This window comes from Canis lupus, chromosome 4 (assembly GCF_048164855.1).
Source record: "Canis lupus baileyi chromosome 4, mCanLup2.hap1, whole genome shotgun sequence".
In the NCBI taxonomy this organism is placed as follows: Eukaryota; Metazoa; Chordata; class Mammalia; order Carnivora; family Canidae; genus Canis; species Canis lupus.
Window position 1 is genome coordinate 12,576,114 of NC_132841.1, and position 19,338 is coordinate 12,595,451.

The 19,338-nt window shown below is 39.3% G+C and overlaps 1 protein-coding gene across 7 annotated transcripts in view; it reads right to left on the reverse strand.

The window, feature by feature from the left end:
* Positions 1-6,285: 6,285 nt before the first annotated feature.
* The window catches only part of SLC16A9 (solute carrier family 16 member 9), a 58,823-nt gene continuing 45,770 nt past the window's right edge, over positions 6,286-19,338 (reverse strand). For 6 of the 7 annotated variants that reach the window (XM_072823172.1, XM_072823175.1, XM_072823178.1 and 3 more), the window contains 3 exons: positions 12,605-12,700; positions 8,783-9,697; positions 6,286-8,380 (listed from right to left, as the gene is read on the reverse strand). In XM_072823172.1, coding sequence (XP_072679273.1) covers positions 8,202-8,380; positions 8,783-9,697; positions 12,605-12,700 — 1,190 coding nt within the window. In that variant the 3' untranslated portion in view covers positions 6,286-8,201. The remainder of the gene's footprint in view (positions 8,381-8,782; positions 9,698-12,604; positions 12,701-19,338) is intronic. The other variant, XM_072823179.1, reaches the window with a different exon arrangement.

The following is a 19,338-nucleotide window of genomic DNA, read 5'->3' on the forward strand; positions in this document are numbered from 1 at the left end:
ATGGAGCCTGCTTCTCCCTCTGCTCGTGTCTCTGCCTCTCTGCCTCTCTCTCTCTTTCTCTCTCTGCATGTCTTTCATGAATAAATGAATAAATTTTTTTAAAAAAAGAATTATCAATATTAGCACATGATGCATTTTCTGTTGAAAAAATAAAAATATCTATTTTGTAGAAACAATCCCCAACCCACCAGCAATGAGAATCCCAAGTACCTGGATTGTGGTCTAAAAATCATCCCCTTAGTTTCCTTGGAGGAATGGCTATCTCCAGATATGGTGTAGAAAATATACAAGATCGGTGAGCCTAAAACATTTTGTCACATCAGGAAGTAAAGAAACTAGCAAAGACAATGACCTTGTGTTATTTGTACTTAAGAGTCAACTTGACAGGAAAATTTGGGCATGTAGTTGTGTTCTGGACGCTGTCTCTTTTCTGGCCTACTTTTCTTCTGTGAGGTCATGGGGTTGGATCAGATCATTTCCAGATGCATATTTACTTCCCCATCATCATAAATAGACAGGAGGTATGCCTGTGCCTGAGACCCTGGCTGGGTGACCTTGGGCACATTGCTTGGCTCATTTGATTCTTTGGTTTCCTCATCTGTCTCATGGTGATGGTGGCTCCCTCAAGCAAAAGTTCTGCCCATGCAGACTATCTTCTGCGCAATAAAATATGCAATGAAGCACAACGCCTCTGAGTAGACATTTGCCCAGAAGCTATGACCAGTAGCACTTAGCTGTAACCTGATCAGAAGTTGTAGCATACTGGGGAGAGAACAGGGGTTGGTTAGCCACAGTGCTTTTATAAAAGGATTGTCATGAGGGCGAATACTGTCTGTGCCCAACTATGCACTGTCTAGAGGCAGTTCCTTAGAGTGACAAAGTTTAAACCAAGCTGTCTCTTCATGATGCTATTAGCACACACTCAATGAGCTACCATGGCTCTGATCCCGGGAACCTCAAATACTTTCCAATTAGTGGTATTTGGCTTCCTGTTGAACTTAACTATATGGAAACAGAGACTACCAGGTGAACTGGAAGGTCCAGTCCTCTTGGTTATTATATTGCTCATACAAATCAGTAATTGGCATTTTGGCTCCTATATATATTCTTTTAGGAATCTTAGCATGAGTCAGAGGTGACAACTCAATTGGGACAATGTTGAAGGATCATTCCAGCTCCAGAGTTTTCCATAGGAGCTGAGGCTTCTACTGCAACTAGCTCTGAGGCCCTGACATGCTCCAAGAGGACAGGAACCTTGTCTATCTTGCACACAGCTATATCTTTGGTGCCTGCGAGAGTGCCTGAACACCCTGTGTGCAGGACTTTATCCCACTGTATTGAAATTACTGGTGTTTTCTGTCAGGTTTCCTGGTGAAAAACAAACTGTGCAATGCAATTTGCATGGCAGGAAGTTTACTGGGAAGTGCTTTCCAGAAAAGCACCTGTAAAGAGGTAAGGGAAGGAAGATGGGGCAGAGGGAAAAGTTAAGCTATGAATCAATTCCAACAGAGGCCTCAGTTCTAGAGGAAGCTTTATAGCTGGGATGGCTCTCTGGAGTAGTCCAAATTTAGTCAAAGAAGCCATTCATCAGCCACTGAGTCCAGGGTCACTAGACACTGTCTTCCTTGAGGAGGTAGTAGGATCCTTCCAGCTGAAGGCAGTTCCCAGAGCAGGACTCCACTGTGAGCCCTCAGTAGCCAATCCCAGTCCCTAGGGAAATGAATGCCCGGTACTGAAGGGTATCTAGGTGGCAGACTATTGCATCTACTATCACAGCAAACATACATGTATACCTTTTCCTCCCCCAGGACAATCTTACAGAGAGAATTGGCCTTAAAGCACAATTACTAATTCGAGTACCATGGGATCTAACTTTTGCTATAAGAAATCATTGTGGGAGCACCTAGGTGGCAGTTGAGCATCCACCTTCAGCTCAGGACATGATCCCAGGAACCTGGGATGAAGTCCCACATCAGGCTTCCCGCAGAGAGCCTGCTTCTCCCTCTGCCTATGTCTCTGCCTTTCTCTTTGTGTCTCTCATGAATGAATAAACGAAATCTTAAAAAAAAAAAAAAAAGAAAAGAAATCATTGTGAACAAAAGGACCACATTTGTCTTAACACCATTACCTTAATGCCTGTATACCTGCCACATGGTGTGTACTGGATAAAAATTTGTTGAATGAATATATAAATTAAAAGCAAATTTTTTAAAAGTGAGTTCTGTATTTATACTTTACTGGATATCAGTTGGTCCTACTGAAACATAAAATACTTATTTATTTATTTATTTATTTATTTATTTATTTATTTATTCTTGTATTTCTAGAAGCTAGAATGGCCCCTGCGAGTGATACACTCTCCCCTACCATACCACCACTATGCACACATTGTTTGCTGAATAGTTTGATAATATGCCCACATTATACAGCAGTGAGATAAGAATCCAATCTACCAGATTCACTTTATGGGAGCAGAGGTTAAAAAGGTTTTCTATGTTTTTAGAAAATACTACATACTGGACATTTTGCATCTACTATTTCTAAATCTTCCAACAAGATAGTTCACCAATAACAAAAATGAAGCTAAGAGAGTTTAACAAATGAAACTGAGATTACTCACCTAGTAGATGGTAGTTGGAGGAGCTCAGAACTCACGCCTGCTCTGTTGGACTCCAGATCCCATGCTTTTCCCCCTACGCCAGGCTATTTTCTTGTTAGCATCTATCCCGGATGTTCAGCTTACCAGACCCCTACACTTACCAGGTAGTTACAACAGCTGTTGTTGCTCCATGGATTTCCTGGGCATGATACTAGTCAAAGAACAATCCCAGCTAAGTCGGCACTAAACTTCTGTCTGTCTCCTCCACTGAGAACCCCCATCCCTCCCAAAAATTTGTCAGGGAGGGTCTCTCCCCAGTGGGCAAAGTCCCCTAAGGCAAAGCCAATATCCCACAAAGGAAGTTTATCTCCAACTTCCTGAAGAAGCCCAGCTAAAGGAGGCTTCCTCTTACCTAAAAACAACCTGGAGATTTTCAATTTTCAGGTGTTTCTGGAAAGCCTGGGATGCCTCAGGTATTGAAACAAGGTCTTCTTGAGAAGTTTCATAACTATTGCCTCAGTGGACTGCAGGCTGAAGTAATGAGGAGAATCTCTCTCAAACACCAACAGTTTTACAGCTCTCTCTCTTTCTCTGTCTCTCTCTGTCTCTGTCTCTCTCTCTCTCTCTCACACACACACACACACACACATGCACACACTTTCAGAGTTCTTTGCAACATCCATTCCCAGTTCCATCAGAGCTGCCAGTGGGGGTTTCTTCATGCTTCTGCTGACACCTTTCCTTGGTTCACACCACTACCCAGGGCTTTGACAACGAACCAGAGAGCCAGCTCTAATCCTCACTTGTGCCTTTCAGCTAGTGACAGCTAAAATGCCACTTGGAAGCTGCAGCTGTGTTCAGTCTTGAGCAGAGGAGGGTCTGCTATGTTATCCCATTTTATCAAACTGACATTCAACAGTTCTGTCCAGGGATGTGAACTCATCCTGACTCTGTGTGCAGCATGGCAGTCTTGTTGGCTGCGGGTGATTTCTCCATCAGGCCTTGTTCACACCTCACCTTCAGGGAGAATTTCCTTCAGGAGGGGATCCTGCCTAGGAATTCTCAAAATGCCACTCTCCCAGCAGCCATAGTGACTACATGAAAATGGACTGTTGAACCTGGCCCTTCATCTTTTAGAGGTTAATACAGCCAGTGCCATCTGTTCTCCTTGGTTATTATGGTTCTAGAGTCATTTAGGCTATGCTGACAAATGCCCTATTAAAGCAACAGATATGGAGGAGCTTTCAGATCTAAGCTGGAGGAATGACAGCTTGCCTTATCACATGAGGCATTTTTCAGGAAGGAAAAGCACTCACATCTCCAGGGCTTTATAGTTTTAAGGTGACCTACAGCAGGGCACACCTTGACCACAGTTAATTATTCATTACAGAAAATATGCTTTTGGGGCACCTGGGTGGCTCAATTGGTTATGTGTTCAACTCTTAATTCGGTTCAGGTAATGATCTCAGAGTTGTGAGAGCCCTCACTGGGCTGGGTGTGGAGCCTGCTTGGAATTCTCTCTCTCCTGCTCCCTCTGCCCCTCCCCCCACTTAAAAAAAATCTGCTTCAAAAAAAAAAAGAAAATACGCTGTTTGCCAATGTTCGTAGACTATCATTTAGAAAAAAAATAAATTCTAAATATATATTGTTTTTATTTTTGCAAGGAGAGATAATAAAAGTAAATCACTCTTTAGGGCAAAGAATATATGTAGTAAGAAGCAACTAATGTGACAGACCTGATGGGAATAGAATCCCAGAAGACCTGGTAAGGTATTACACTCCCCCAAGAGTAAATCTGAAAGATGTCCCAGGAAGGGAGAGGGAGGCAAGAGCCATGAGCTAAAGCCAATTAGTGTTCAATAAACAAATGTGAGCATTTTGCTTTCTGCCTCATTTCAGGCCCACCTTCCTAACAGCTCAGATGATGAGTTCTTAAGGAAATAAAAGTTCAAATTCCCATAGCAATTCAATTTACAAAGTGAATTTTATTCGATTTGTGGAAGAACAGCTTGTGTTTTGTTTTGTGTCAGAGCCTCTTAATGGTAATTCCAGAAAAAATGTGCTGAGTCATGAATCCCTAAGGGTAAAAGATTTTGACAAGAATATGCGTGGGGGAGGGCATTAGCTGTGAGAGCTGTACAAGTTTGGCATAACAGAAGACTCATTCTTCCTCTACATGAGGCCCTTTGAGGCAAGCATTTACCCCATACCTGTACCCAGGAACACTTGACATCTGCCTTGGATACTGAGAGGCCAACACTAAGGAATAATGATAGCAACAAAAATAATAATAGCTAATATTTACTGAACAGGTGCCAGGAATGTATATGGGTTATGTTATTTAATTCTCCTAACAGCTCTGGGGCAAGTTTGACAGAAGAGGAAACTAAGGCTTTGAGAGGCTCAGTGATATGCTCACATCACCCTAGCCACAGGACCTGGGCTAGGATTTGAACCTAGAAATCAGAGCCTGAACAAGTAAGCATACTGCATCTCTGAATATTGTCCATTTATCTCTGTCAATATTGTCCAAATATCTCTGATCATTTTAACTGACTGTAGTTGAACTCCTGTCTCAAAGAGGCATTTTATTAACTGGCATCCTTCAGACAATGGACTGTGGAGCAAAAGTTCCCAAGATAGTTATTCATGAAGGAGAAATTTTATGGCACTGCTAATGTAAACTGTGTACTTTATGCGTTTAAAATAACACTCCTAAGTAAGAGGGGGGAAAAAAGCGAGGCATTTTTTCCTTCAAAAGCGAGCTCCCCTTTATTTCCCGGAACATCTTGAGTTTAGATAATCCTGGATTGATTGCTGGAAGTTGAGGCTTTCTGAGGTCAGGAGACTTTCTGGCCCCACAACACTAGGGAAGACGGTGCGGTCATGACCTCAAAGTGCTGCAACTCCTGGTTCTTGGGAATTGGTCCTCGTGGGGCTTTTAAAAGTTGGTGGCTGAAACTTCTCTCCTGATGACAGAGTCACCCTTGAGAAAATTAGTTCAGCAACTGGCTCCCAGGAGGCTAAATGGAGAGAGAATCAGAGAAAGGCAGAAGGCTGAAGGGAAAGAGGAGAGCTAACAAAAGTTTCTTACTTCACATCTTTCCCCAGCTCAGCAGCAGGCACTTGGAAGGTCAAAATATACCTTTAGAGTCACAAAAGAAAGACTGTATTCTAATCAATATAATTTCATTAAGTGTGTTTTTAAAATGCTAATTCTTGGGGCATCTGGCGGGCTCAGTAGGAAGAGCAGCGGACTCTGGATCCCAGAGTCATGAGTTTAGCCCCTTTCAAAAAAAAATGCTAATTCTTAGGAAATGGGCACCTCTTGAATAAATTATTCACATAAACATGACTTATCTATTCAATAAAGGACTGGCTTTATTGCAACCTTCCCACCTAAGCCCCATTTCCTAGCCATGTTATAACGAAATCAAGGGATTACTAGAAGCTTTTTTCATTTTGCTTTTGGAATTTACTTATATATGTTGCCCATATCATGACAGCTTCTTGGAAGGCAGCGGTCAAAATAATATAGCAGATCGACTTGAATAAGCTGAGGTCCACTCACCAAATTCTGGGCCTGGAGTGAACATGTGATAATTAATTTTTTTACATTCAAGTGAAATGTCACTGCAATTTGCAGGGGGAGGACGGCTAAGAAGAGAAAAAAGCAACCAAACCAATGCAAAACAAACCAAAGAAATATTTTATTGTAATGAAAAATTCATTCCCTAGACAATGGAAAATGCACACACTGGATGACATTAGTAGACAAAGTGAAGATGCATTTGGACAATTATCAACATTGATGAATGTGGGGATGTCATGAAAGTTAAACTAATTTTTCAGGTTATAGGATGTCCTGAATATAATGTTGGCACAAAGGAACTTTCAACACAAAAATATTTACTTTAACTTTTTAAAAATGTCACCTCTTTTATTTCTTAACCTTGACAGTCACTAAAGAATGAGGTACAGAAAACTTTCCAGAAGTCTGAGTACGGTGTAGAAGTCCAAGGCACTTTGGAGTCCCATTATTGCATTATTGAGTAGGGTTAACTCAGTTGTGAAATTGCCCCACACTCCGGGTTTACTGCATAGAAAAGCACTATCTACCTACCTCACTGAGGTGTGGTGGGCCTTCATGCTTATAAAGTGCTTCAGGCGCCTTCCAAGAAAGGCAACATAGAAGTATAAAATCTTACATATTTCAAAAGAAATGAAAAGACAATTTTGGCACAATAAGAAAAGTGCGTCCTATTTAAAGAACCACAGTTGGCTATTTATAAAACCCTCCTCACTTCAATAAACTGCTTTTTTGTTAGGATTTAAGAGAATGATTGTTTTCCCATTGCCAGTCTTATAACTACCATTCTCCACCTGGCTGTGCTGTTAAAATTCCTTCAAGAGTTCACTAAAAATACTGTTGCTTGGCCCACAGCCTAGACCTATAGAATTAAAATCTCTATGAGTAGTACTCAGGCAACTATATTTTTTTAAAGGATCCAGAAGATGCCAACATATAGCAAAGTTAAAAAAATATTTCTTTAGAAAAATGTCCATTTATTAAACATTGATTTTCTTCCAAAATCTTGAGATTGAATAAAGTTGGATCAGGGTATCAGTTTCTTATTGCCATTCCTTATTCTCTTTCTATGTCTCATACAGACTTGGAGTACACACACACACACACACACACACACACACACAATTTTAGTTCTGCCCTTGAATTAAAATTTAATAGTGGTAAAATCTGATAGTGGCAAATAAACGCTTTGTTGAAAAGTTATGCAAGGATTTGTGACTCATCCCCACTGTGCCCAAAGCAGATGGATGTTTCCCATTTGCCAGAACGGAATGGTTTGCACATTTCCAATTTGGAAACAGGTAAAATCAGCACTTTCTGAGAAACATCAGTTGAGTGGATGCTGACAGAAAAGTGAGCATGGTTATGGCAGCCAATCATGAAGCAAGGCTGTGGTGAGTGCTCCTGCTTGGAGACTGCCTCCCTCTCAGCAAACACCTTAGGAACTGAAACAATTTAAACTCAGTGAGTCCAAACATGGGGTGCTGCCTCAAGGTAAATAAAACCAAATAGTGAAAACTAGTGACTGTAATTTAAAATAGCTTTGAAAAAGAAAGATCGGCTTGCTCCACTGGAATTCTTAATGCCATTTTTGTAAATATTTTCACATACTAGCAGGTCTACTATAGAGAAGAGACGGATTTAGGCCCATAGAGGCCTTCGTATGTATCTCATCATGCTGCCTGATTCAGGTTTAAAATAGAAGAGCCCCCCTCTGGGTGCCTTGCAGTGGAACTAAAGGATCCTACAGAGAAATTATATCTCTTTACACAGAGATAGCCTTCCGAGGTGGGCCAAAATTTTTACAACATCAAGAACTCAGAAGTAATAGTAAAACAGAATAGTCCCACTTCTTGAAAAAAGAAAAAAGGGAAAAAATATATATACAGGAGATAGAAGCCATATATACAGTACATAGAGAATAGGATTTGTTAAAAAAAAAAAATCATTCAGAATCAGCCACAGTGAAATTTTGCTATGAGAAAACAGTCTGTAGTGCCTTCCAATATTCCTCTAAACATTAGAGGAAACTTTGTACAGAAAGGTTGTTGGAGCTGGCTTAGGCAGCAGCTTGTTGCATGTGTCCCAGGAGGGCAAGGCGGCCAGCAACAGGATGAAGCCTCCCAGCAGGACGCAGAAGCCACTGAAATAAAACGCAGTGTCGTATGTCTGGGTCCAGTCATAAAACCAACCTGAAAAGAGAGTAAGAAAAAAGTGAATTTGATATAAATAGGATGAAGAGGAAGCCCATTCAGTAATTTCCTCAATCTTAGAGACAGTAAGATTAGGATATATATTACCCCATGCACTCTACAGCCGACTACTGGGAGTTAGCAGAGGAGAACCTCCCAAATAATTTGGACAAGGATAAACAGGCATTTTGAGTTTCTCTCAAATAAAAAAATGAACACAAGTCCTGGAGCAACTATACTGGCCTTCTCAACTATATCAAAGTGATTGTGAATAAATCATTACCATGAGACATCTTTGCAGATTTATTTCGTGCTAATATGTGCCACTATTCAATCTGGATTTCTATATCCAGAGATGTTACAAAGAACAGTAAAATAGGTTGGCTTTAAGAAATATCTTACCAACAATTGGTGGTCCAAGGCTATTTCCAAGTCCAGCAAAGAACATTAATATCCCATAAGCATGGGCTAATTTTTCAATTCCCACAGTTTTTGTGGTCACATATGGGAAGATGGACCAATTACCAGTCAGAAACCCTAGAATCCCAGAAAGTATTGCCAATGTGACATAACTTTTGGCAAATGGAATTGCACACAAGGCCAGGCCCATGATTATTAAGGTAGCTACATAAAGATATAAGGTATTAATCCACTTGAAGTCAGCCAGTATTCCTAAAAGGAGTTTACCAACTGCTGTCATAATGCCAATAATGGAAATAAGAGGCATAATAAGCTCTTCTTCTTTCACATTTGAACTTCTTGCCACATCTTCCATAAGTAACGAAGGTGGGAATCCTCCGATGTCAAAAAGAAAGATTGCAATGAAGAGCGCTGAAAATACTTTGTTTTTAAAAAGAGCCACAGTTTCTCCACAGTAGTTTTTATATAATTGCCACTTCCTCTTGGCAAGCTGTTTGCAAAAATATGTCTGTTCTGCAACTTTCTTTTTGTACGTCTCAGCCTCTTTTGCGTGTGCCATTGTTGGGTTTTTATGAAGCAGACTCTCCTGTTTCCGGCCACCACTGGCTAAGATGCTCTTGCATGTTTCCTCGGCACTGTAGCTCTTTCCAAGAATGTTTGTGTTTTCCTCCAGGTCCTTTTCTTTTTCACTGTAAATGGAGTATTGATCTGGTATACTTTCCAGAGCTGTTTTTTCAGGCAAAGGGCAATTAGAAGATTCGAGGGGTCTCATCAGGCTGCCACAGGCTAATATATTTAAAGCTAAGGCACCCACAATCAGCAGGCATCCATCCAGCCCATAGAACTCAATCAGCAACCTCTGCAGAGCAGCATATATAAAAAGTCCAACACTTGAACCTAAAAAGGAAATGGGAGCTGTTTAATCTTAATCTCTTATAATTTGGGACTCTAATAATAACCATTATTAATATAGGCCACAGAAAACTGTGAAGATTTTTAAACCAAGGAGCATGGTTATATTACAATAAACCTTTGTCTATGGACATTGAAATTTTAATTTCACATAATTTTCATATGCTTTGAAATATCCTTATTTTCATTTTTTAAATTAACTATATAAAAATGTAAAAATCATTCTTAGCTAAGGAGCTCTCCAAAAACAAGCAGTAGACCAGATCTGGCCTGCAGACATTAGTTACCAACCCTTCGTCACCAGGGAACAAGATCACTTCCCCCAAAACCTTTGTTTCATGCCCATGTTCCTTTTTTCAGTGAGGTCACAATATTTCACATATTTTTATTTTTGGTTTCTTTTCAATTTTTAAAAAATTCTCCTTTGAGTTTTGTTTTGCTTGTCATCTTTCACCGATGGTGGATGCTATAGGTCAAAAGTCTGTGCCCCCCCCCCATTCATATGTTGAAATCTTAACCCCCAATTTGATGGTATTAGGAAGTGAGGCCTTTGGGAGGTGATTAGGTCATGAGTCCATGAAGCACTCATGAGTGGGAGTAGCACCCATATCCAAGAGACCCTGAGAGGTTCCCTCCCCTTCCACCATGTGAGAAAACAGCAAGAATATGGTAATATACAACCTGGAAGAGGTCTATCACAGAATCCAACACACTAGCATCTCAATGTGGGATTTCCAGCTTCCAGAACTGAGAAATAAATTTCTGTTGTAGATTAGCCACCTAGTCTATGGTACTCTGTTACCACAGACCAAAAAAATGAAGCAGATCCATGGTTCTCCTTAATTTTGTCTCCCTTAGCTCCCTGTGAATTGAAACTAAAAACTCATTAATTCTTCCAAATCTTAACTGTGCAGTCGATCCATTTTTACTTAAGTGTGCCATGGCCGAGGTCCTTATGCCCTCCTTTCTAGACTCAGTGGAAGCATACAGCATACAATTTCTGGCATCTTCAGCACACATAAGTTTGGACATTAGGGGAGACTTAGGTCATAATTATAATACTCTCTGCTTTTAGAGCCCTTGGTATGTGCCTTACACATATGCTGCTTTAATATTCCCAATAACCTGATGTGATGAGTACTATTATCATCCCTGTTTTATGGTTCAGACAACTGAGGCTTAACTCAACAGTTCACTTAACAGAACAGTTAGATAACTTGTCTGTCACCAGAGAGCAAGTGAGTGATACAGGCAGGATTCAAAACCGGTTAGTGGTCTGGCTCAGGGTCTGTGCTTGTGGCTACACTACAATGCCTGTACAAAAATACAGTGCAGGGATGCCTCGGTGGCTCAGCGGTTGAGCATCTGCCTTTGGCTCAGGGCATGATCCCAGGGTCCAGGATCAAGTCCCACATCAGGCTCCCTGCGAGGAGCCTGCTTCTCTCTCTGTGTCTCTGCCTCTCTGTGTGTCTCTCATGAATAAATGAATAAAATCTTTAAAAAACAAAATACATGGGCGGCCCAGTGGCACAGCGACTTAGCGCCGCCTGCAGCCTGAGGTGTGATCCGGGAGACCTGGGATCAAGTCCCATGTCGAGCTCCCTGCATGGAGCCTGCTTCTCCCTCTGCCTGTGTCTCTGCCTCTCTTTCTCTCTGTGTCTCTCATGAATAAATAAATAAAATCTTCAAAAAAAAAAAAAAAGACCAAATACAGTGCAGGTAAGACCTATTGTCCTTCAAGCTCATGCCTACCCTTCCGCTCCCTCCCACATATGCAGGAGATCCTGGAAGGTTCTTTGAATTGTATCCCAACTGCTTTGGATTCTCTGTCTTCTGCTTTTGCTATTTCTTCTCCCAGTTCTGCTTCAAACTCACCGTGTCCTCAGACTCTGGCCCTGTCTCCTCTCAGACCATGATTCACATTTTGCACCTGGCAATGCTTCCTTCAACCACCTTTGGTAAATATCCTGCTCCATTTAATTCAATCTGGAATCACTTTGTTGCCACTGGGTTGGTCTCAGGAATAAAACATTAGTGTGGATTCTGTTGCCAGAAAGATCATTGAACTTATTCAGTTATCTGGAAGTCTGACCTCCCAGGAATACGTGCTTATTAACAAGTGAGTTGCATATATAAACGTACAACTTTTATTAAACTTGGCAACTCTGTCTCCTAAGCAAACTCATAAGATATTGGCTGCAGAAAATTTTGATATTTCCCTAAACTGTTTAGGAAAAAAATCCATCTGAAAAGTGCAACCCTACTTTAAAACAGTGGAGGAAAAAAAATATAAAATAAAAATAAAACAGTGGAGGAAGTCCAGAAGGCTTTTATATTTATATTTCCCACCAGTGATCATCTCTTGATTATTAAGGGAAGAACAAGAGTAAACAGCCTGACATTTGGATATGCACACGGCCAGTGAGATGCATTCATAAATCAGTACTTTAGAAAAATTGTACCCTGTGCAGTAAATGGAGACAACGAGAAGTCAGCATCAGGCTTCTTGACTGTGCCCGCAGCTCCATTTTCCTGGCATTTCTCCTACATCTTTCAAAGAGAAGGTGACTTACATAGTCCACTCTGCTTCTTTGAGTCAAGCTCTCACCAGCTTGTGACTCTCAATTGACTAGGCCTATAAGCTTTTCGTTCCTTTATTATATTGGACATTAAATGCCCCAGATTTTTTGTATATGTATCCTAAGATTTTCTGGAAGCTATACCCTTATTTATAGTGGAAAATAAAATTTCCTTCTCAGCCTAGAGTAAAAAAATTGTGCTACCTAAGTGGCAGCCGGGAAGTGGTTGTTTTAGACATATCTCTGTTTGGTAACTTTTTGATTTTAATTAGAAGGCTGGATAGTAACAATGCTAACTTATTTTGAAAAGTACCTGTTGAAATCAGGCCAAGGGCAAGGCCTCGGTGGCTGTCAAAATACTGGCACGTAATGGTCACTGTTGCCGTGTATAGTAAACCACATCCGAGTCCTAAACATAAGAAGACATTACGTAAATTAAGACAGACAATATTACGTCGATGCAAAGAAGAAAGAAGAAGGAAGAAGAAGAAGAAGAAGAAGAAGAAGAAGAAGAAGAAGAAGAAGAAGAAAGAGGAGGAGGAGGAGGAGGAGGATGAGGAGAAGAAGAAGAAGAAGAAGAAGAAGAAGAAGAAGAAGAAGAAGAAGAAGGAGGAGGAGGAGGAGGAGGAGGAGGAGGAGGAGGAGGAGGAGGAGAGAAAAAAGAATAATTAGGTATCTCCAATAGGTCATTCTGTTACTGACTGGCTAAAACTCTTTAGAGTACGAATTCCCAGATCCTTTAATGTCAGTTGTGCAGCAACAATGAACATGTTTGGGTAGACTCAGTTCTCACTCCACACCCTTCCTAAGATTGGGCTCAAGTCAAAAAAAAAGTCCAATTTCTGAAGCATGAATGAATACTATAAAATTTAAATCAAGACATTAAGGGCAGATAGAGAAAATGGTAAAGTCACCAAATAGTAAAATTTAATCATATGTGCCCATTCTATCTCTGTTCCACGTCCTTGCCTTCAGCTCAGTGTCCTTCCTCCTCAAACTGCTCTAAACAATCTGAGAAAGTTCCCTTCACCCTTCCAAGCTATTTTGTGAGAGCTTATAGTTTGTACACCCCAGTCTACAAAACAAAGGCGCCCCCTCAGGTCCTCTGGGCTTCACAGATCATCCCATCACAGCAAAATATATATTCATAAGGTTTTTTTTTTTTCTTTCACAGATAAAAAACTACCCCATTTAGCAGCAAAAGGTCTTTAACTTAGTTTAAAAATATCTTTACAGGGCAGCCCAGGTGGCTCAGCAGTTTAGTGCTGCCTTCAGCCCAGGGCGTGATCCTGGAGACCCAGGATCGAGTCCCACATCGGGCTCCCTGCATGGAGCCTGCTTCTCCCTCTGCCTGTGTCTCTGCCTCTCTGTCTCTCTCTCTCTGTGTGTCTCTCATGAATAAATAAATAAAATCTTAAAAAAAATCTTTACAAAAAAAAACAAAAAACAAAAAAAGCAAATACAATAAAATATTAGCAAACATTTAAGTGAAGTGTACAGTTGTTTGCTCTATGCCTCTCTACTTTTCTGTAGATTTGAAATTCTTTTATAATTAAAAAAATACCTTACTAAATTTTTCTTTCTTGAGACCCAAGGGCAATATTCATCTCCAGAGTTCTCTAAACCATTTGTTTATTAGCTTAATCTTTTCTTCTCTATATAGCACCTGATAAACACAGTTTGTTTTTCATAAAATTTTCCTCTGGTTCTTAACTCATGACTTTTTGCCTTTCTTCTGCAACAGCATCTGCTCTTGAGGATTATTCTATAAACAACACATAAGCCATAGTTTAAAAACCAGATTTAACCATGGCCCATTAAATGAAATAAGATCATTTTCATTACTTTTAATTAGTACCTAAACTGTGATTAGAAAGAATACATGGGGGGATCCCTGGGTGGCTCAGCTACCCCATTTAGGAGCAAAATGTCTTTAATTTAGTTTAAAAATCTTTACAGGGCAGCCCAGGTGGCTCAGTGGTTTAGCGCCGCCTTGGGCCCAGGGCCTGATCTGGATTCCTGGGATTGAGTCCCACGTATGGCTCCTGCATGGAGCCTGCTTCTCACTCTGCCTGTGTTTCTGCCTCTCTCTCTGTGTGGCTCTCATGAATAAATAAATAAAATCTTAAAAAAAAAAAAAAAAAGAAAGAAAAGAAAGAATACATGGGCTTCACAAATATACTGCAAGTTTTAGGAAATTAACACTTTTAAACAATCTAAGACTCAGAGGATCATCTGTGATTCCATAAAAAGTCTTCTTAAATGAGATAGACTAAAACAATTACACTTTCAAGGAAACCTTTTAGAATAAAGTGCCCTTCTTATATGATTTAAGGGAAAAAATATCTCATCAACTAAAAAATGGGTTGCATTGATTATACAGTTATTACATATATATAGGACACTTCAAGATATGAAATAAAACTGTTTCTAAACAATCAATTTCGAAACCAAAAAATGTCACCCTTAACTGAGACTATACTTCAGGAAGCCTTTGGAGGGGGAATGAATTTACTTTTTTGTGATTTATTTGTCAGGGCTCTGTCAAATGTCAGGCATTAGAGACAAGGGGGGAAAAAGGCATTTCTGATTGCTAAATGTCAATGTCAGAAAAGTTGAAACAGCAAATTTTAAACTTTAGCCTGAGACCCAAAAAAAGACATTTTTAAAAATTATTTCAAGGCCATGGATTTCAGTTAAGGTTATTTCACTATTTTTAAATGTAGCAGTAATTTGAAATGCTTTCTTCTTAAGCTTTTCAAAAAGGTAGCATGATGCCTTCCCACATCGTATCAGGCCAACCTTAAACTGGAAGTTATTAAAGAGGATCCCTAGAATCTCCAAGATATTTTCTAGAGTGCATAAAGTCAAACTAGTTTCATAACTGGTCTCCTAGTTATGACACTAGTCTCCTGTTATCCACAGTTTTGCTTTCCATGATTTCAGTTACCTGCAGTCAACCATTCCCACAAGCAGATGATCCTCCTGACATGTGGTCAGAAGGTCAGTGGTAGCCAAATGCTATGTCACAGTGCCTACGCCATTCACCTCACTTCCTCTCATCACACAGGCATTTTGTCATCTCACGTCATCACAAGAAAGGTGAGTACAGTACAATAAGGTATTTTGAGAAAGATACCACTTCACCTAACTTTTATTACAGCATATTGTTATAATTGTTTTATTTTACTATTAGCTATTATTGTTAATCTCTTACTCTACCTTATTTATAAATTAAACTTGATCATAGGTGTATACGTATAGGAGAAAACATAGGGTTTATTACTGTTCACGTGTTCAGACATTCATTGATGATCGTGGGCCGTATCTCCCATGGATAAGTGGGGACTACTGTAATACTAACATGATCTCTGCTTTTGTTAGTGTTACTGGCCATCTCTTTCACTGTGTTTGCATTTACGCTGACCGAGCAAAAGAGACGGTGAGTAAAACCACAAGGGCCCTGGCACAAATCAAGGTTTGCTACCAAACTTTGGTATCAAAATATGCTGCATAGCCATATACTCACATTAAAAACGAACAACATTTCTAAAAAATGCTTCCTTTGGATGACAACAATTGTTAAAAGGAAAAGCCCTTAAACAATTGTTTTAGTAGCCAGCTCAAACAGCCTCTCTTCTCCCGTGTAACCCTGTTCGTATTTGAAAGAATATCTGACAGATAAACTGTGGTTACTTAGACTTGGGTATGTGGCAAAAATTTTTTTGAAAACAAACTAAGGGTGACAACTGGCAGTAATTGTTACCAATGATAAAATCCAAACATTCCAGAAAAAAAATAGAATTTTAGGAAACATGTATCCATGACCATGAATTTGGACAACTTCCCAATACATAAAGATTTTCTGATGAGTCTGTTGCTGATAGTAGCCAAAGCAATTTTTGATGTTGTATAATGAAATTTGTCGACATTTATAAGTTCTGTCATAACTCAGTGAACCAACATTTTTCAAATAACCAATTCATGATAGTACACAATCAGGCTTGAATGACAATCCAAAGTGCAGAATGTGCCATTTGCAATATGTAGATGGAGCTAGAGAGTATTATACAAAGTAAAATAAGTCAGTCAGAGAAAGACAAATACCATATGATCTCACTCATATGTGGAATTTAAGAAAGAAAACAAATGAACATATGGGAAGGGGGAAAAGAAAAAATGGAGATTGGGAAAACAAGCCCTAAGAGACTCTTACAGAGAACAAACTGAGGATTGACAGAGGGAGGTAGATGGGGGAAAGGTTACCTAAGTGATATGTATTAAGGAGGGCATGTGATGAGCACTGGGTGTTGTAGGTAAGTGATGAATCACTGAATTCTACTCCAGAAATCAATATTGTGCCAAATGTGAACTAACTACAATTTAAGTAAAAATTTGAAAAAATAAAAGTTAAGTATTTAAGGAAGAAAGAACAAAAGAAAGAAAAGGAAGGAAGGAAGGAAGGAAGGAAGGAAGGAAGGAAGGAAGGAAGGAAGGAAGGAAGAAAAAGAAAGAAAGAAAGAAAGAAACAAAGAAAGAAAGAAAGAAAGAGAGAGAGAGAGAGAGAAAGAAAGAAAGGAAAGAAAAAAAGAAAGAAAGAAAGAAAGAAAGAAAGAAAGAAAGAAAGAAAGAAAGAAAGAAAGAAAAAGAAAGAACAGAATAAATAAGTGGGTTTAATATAACAGAATATAAAAATATATTGACATGACATCAGGTTCCATATTACAATTAACTTTGGAAAGTCATCACTCATCAAGTTTTGGTACAGCATCAAAGAAGAATAGCTATAATTACCTGAAAAGGCTGTTAAAAACTACTCCCTACTACATCTTCGCGTGTGATGAGATTTACTTCACACACTTCAATCAAAAAACAGATTGCAATGACTGTGTACAGAGCCAATATGAGAATCCAGAAGTCTTCTAAGAAGCCAAACATTGAAGAGATTTGCAAAACTGTAAAATAATGCAGTTCTATTCACTAACTTCTGTTTTTCCTTTGGAAAATAGAGTTATTTTCATAATAAGTACATTATTTATTTTAATGTGTACTAGGTTTGTTTATTACCTTTAAATGAATTACTAAACAAATATTTTCAAATTTCTCAGCTTTTAATATAGTTAATTTCAACAGAATAAATATCTATAAGTATAATCCATATATTCAAAAGCTCCTTGGGGTCCTACGTAAAGGGAGTGTGAAGGGTCCCAAGACTATGAAGTTTGGAAGCCACTGTTTTAAAGCGTCCCTTGGTCTCCAGTCATTTTTGATCAGACTCCTATTCGGTGAAAAATAATTTTGAGCATCAGCCTGCAGTATAATTTTTATTTATTTTTTATTTATTTTATTTTTTTTAAGATGTTTTATTTATTTATTCATGAGAGAGAGAGAGAGAGAGAGAGAGGCAGAGACACAGGCAGAGGGAGAAGCAGGCTCCATGCAGGGAGCCCAACGTGGGACTCGATCCTGGAACTCCAGGATCACGCCCTGAGCCAAAGGCAGATGCTCAACCCCTGAGCCACCCAGGCGTCCCATGCAGTATAATTTTTAAACTGAAAACCTGTATTAATAACAATTCAAAGCACAAACATTAGTAAAATATTATTGTTTCCCTTTACTTAAATAGGTAAAATCTAAACGTATTTTCATGTTCTGACATTTCCTTTCCACACCTTACATTCCATTTCACACAGCTCCAGGCAAGACCACCACTTCAGAGGCCTCTTTTCTCTCATCTCCTCCCATCAAACCAGACGGAAGCTCTTTATCACACCCACTAAATGATCTCAACCTGCCTGTGTCTCGGCACCACCACTGCCTCCACTCATCTCATCTTTTCTGAGCTGAATTCTGGCTTCCTGATCACTGTCTCAAGCCTCCAGTACTTTTCCCACCAATCTATCTTCCTTTTTCTTCCTTTTCCATCAATCTATCTTCTAAGCTGCTGTCCAACAATTCTCATTCCAGCACATTCCTGCAGTAAAGTCCACATAAAAACATTTTGTCATCTTGCCTCTGGTGCATACCATGCTTTGATGTATTTGCACCTCCCCACATGACTTCTGCAGTCCTTCAACAAAAACTCTTATCCGCAGTATATCACACTTCTGAGCATTTGAGCTCCTGCAGAGACCTCCTTCTACCCCCTCACTTCTTTTCCAACCCCATGCCCACCTGACCACATCCTACCTGTCTTTCCAGACCCAGCTCAAGCATAAACTTCGGCATGAAGCAGGCTTCAGCACCCCTCTCCCCCACAGGTACATATTACACCAGCACGGAATGTTGGTTTCATTTTATTATTGCACTTATTTTCCTGTGTTACAAGTTGCAAATTTACAAGTTTATTCCCCCAGCTAGACAATGAACTGTTTGAGGGCAGGCTGTGTTTTATTCATCCAAGTACCCTGGTTCCAGGTCTGAGCCTGGCACAGAGTTAAGTGTTTTTAAAAGTTTGTTGGATGAACCTTCCCACAGAAGTTAATCTAGTACCTTTTCCCATAAATTTCATTTGAGTTCTTGCATTTTTCTCTTCCTGTCTGTATCTCTATACATATAACAAACACAAAATATATGTATGTACGTGTGTATATACTTTTTAATTAGTATCTTTATATATGCTCCCTGCTTCAATGATTTTTTTTTACTTTTTACTTTAGCCAGAAACTCAATCTTAGCTTAAAAAATATTAAAGAATTTTTTTCTCTCACAGTAATTAATTTACTAGGATAGCATCATTAGAAAGACAATTAGAATTATATGGTTTGAAAATAAGATACAACTAATTTACAACCTCCATGCATTATGGGATGATGTTTTGGGCAAATCACACTAAACTCCTTCATTTTCCCACTTTTCTCAATTTTTATCTATAAACTAAAAAAAAAAAAAAAAAAACCCTAATCAATTAAACTGATAAGCTTATGAGGAGAAAGTATAACTGGGGTAAAACACTGATATGATAAAATGCTTCTAATTTGGAATAAATAAAGCAGGTATCTCTAAAGAACTAGCATGTGAATAAAAGCATGCAAAGTGAAAGTCTGG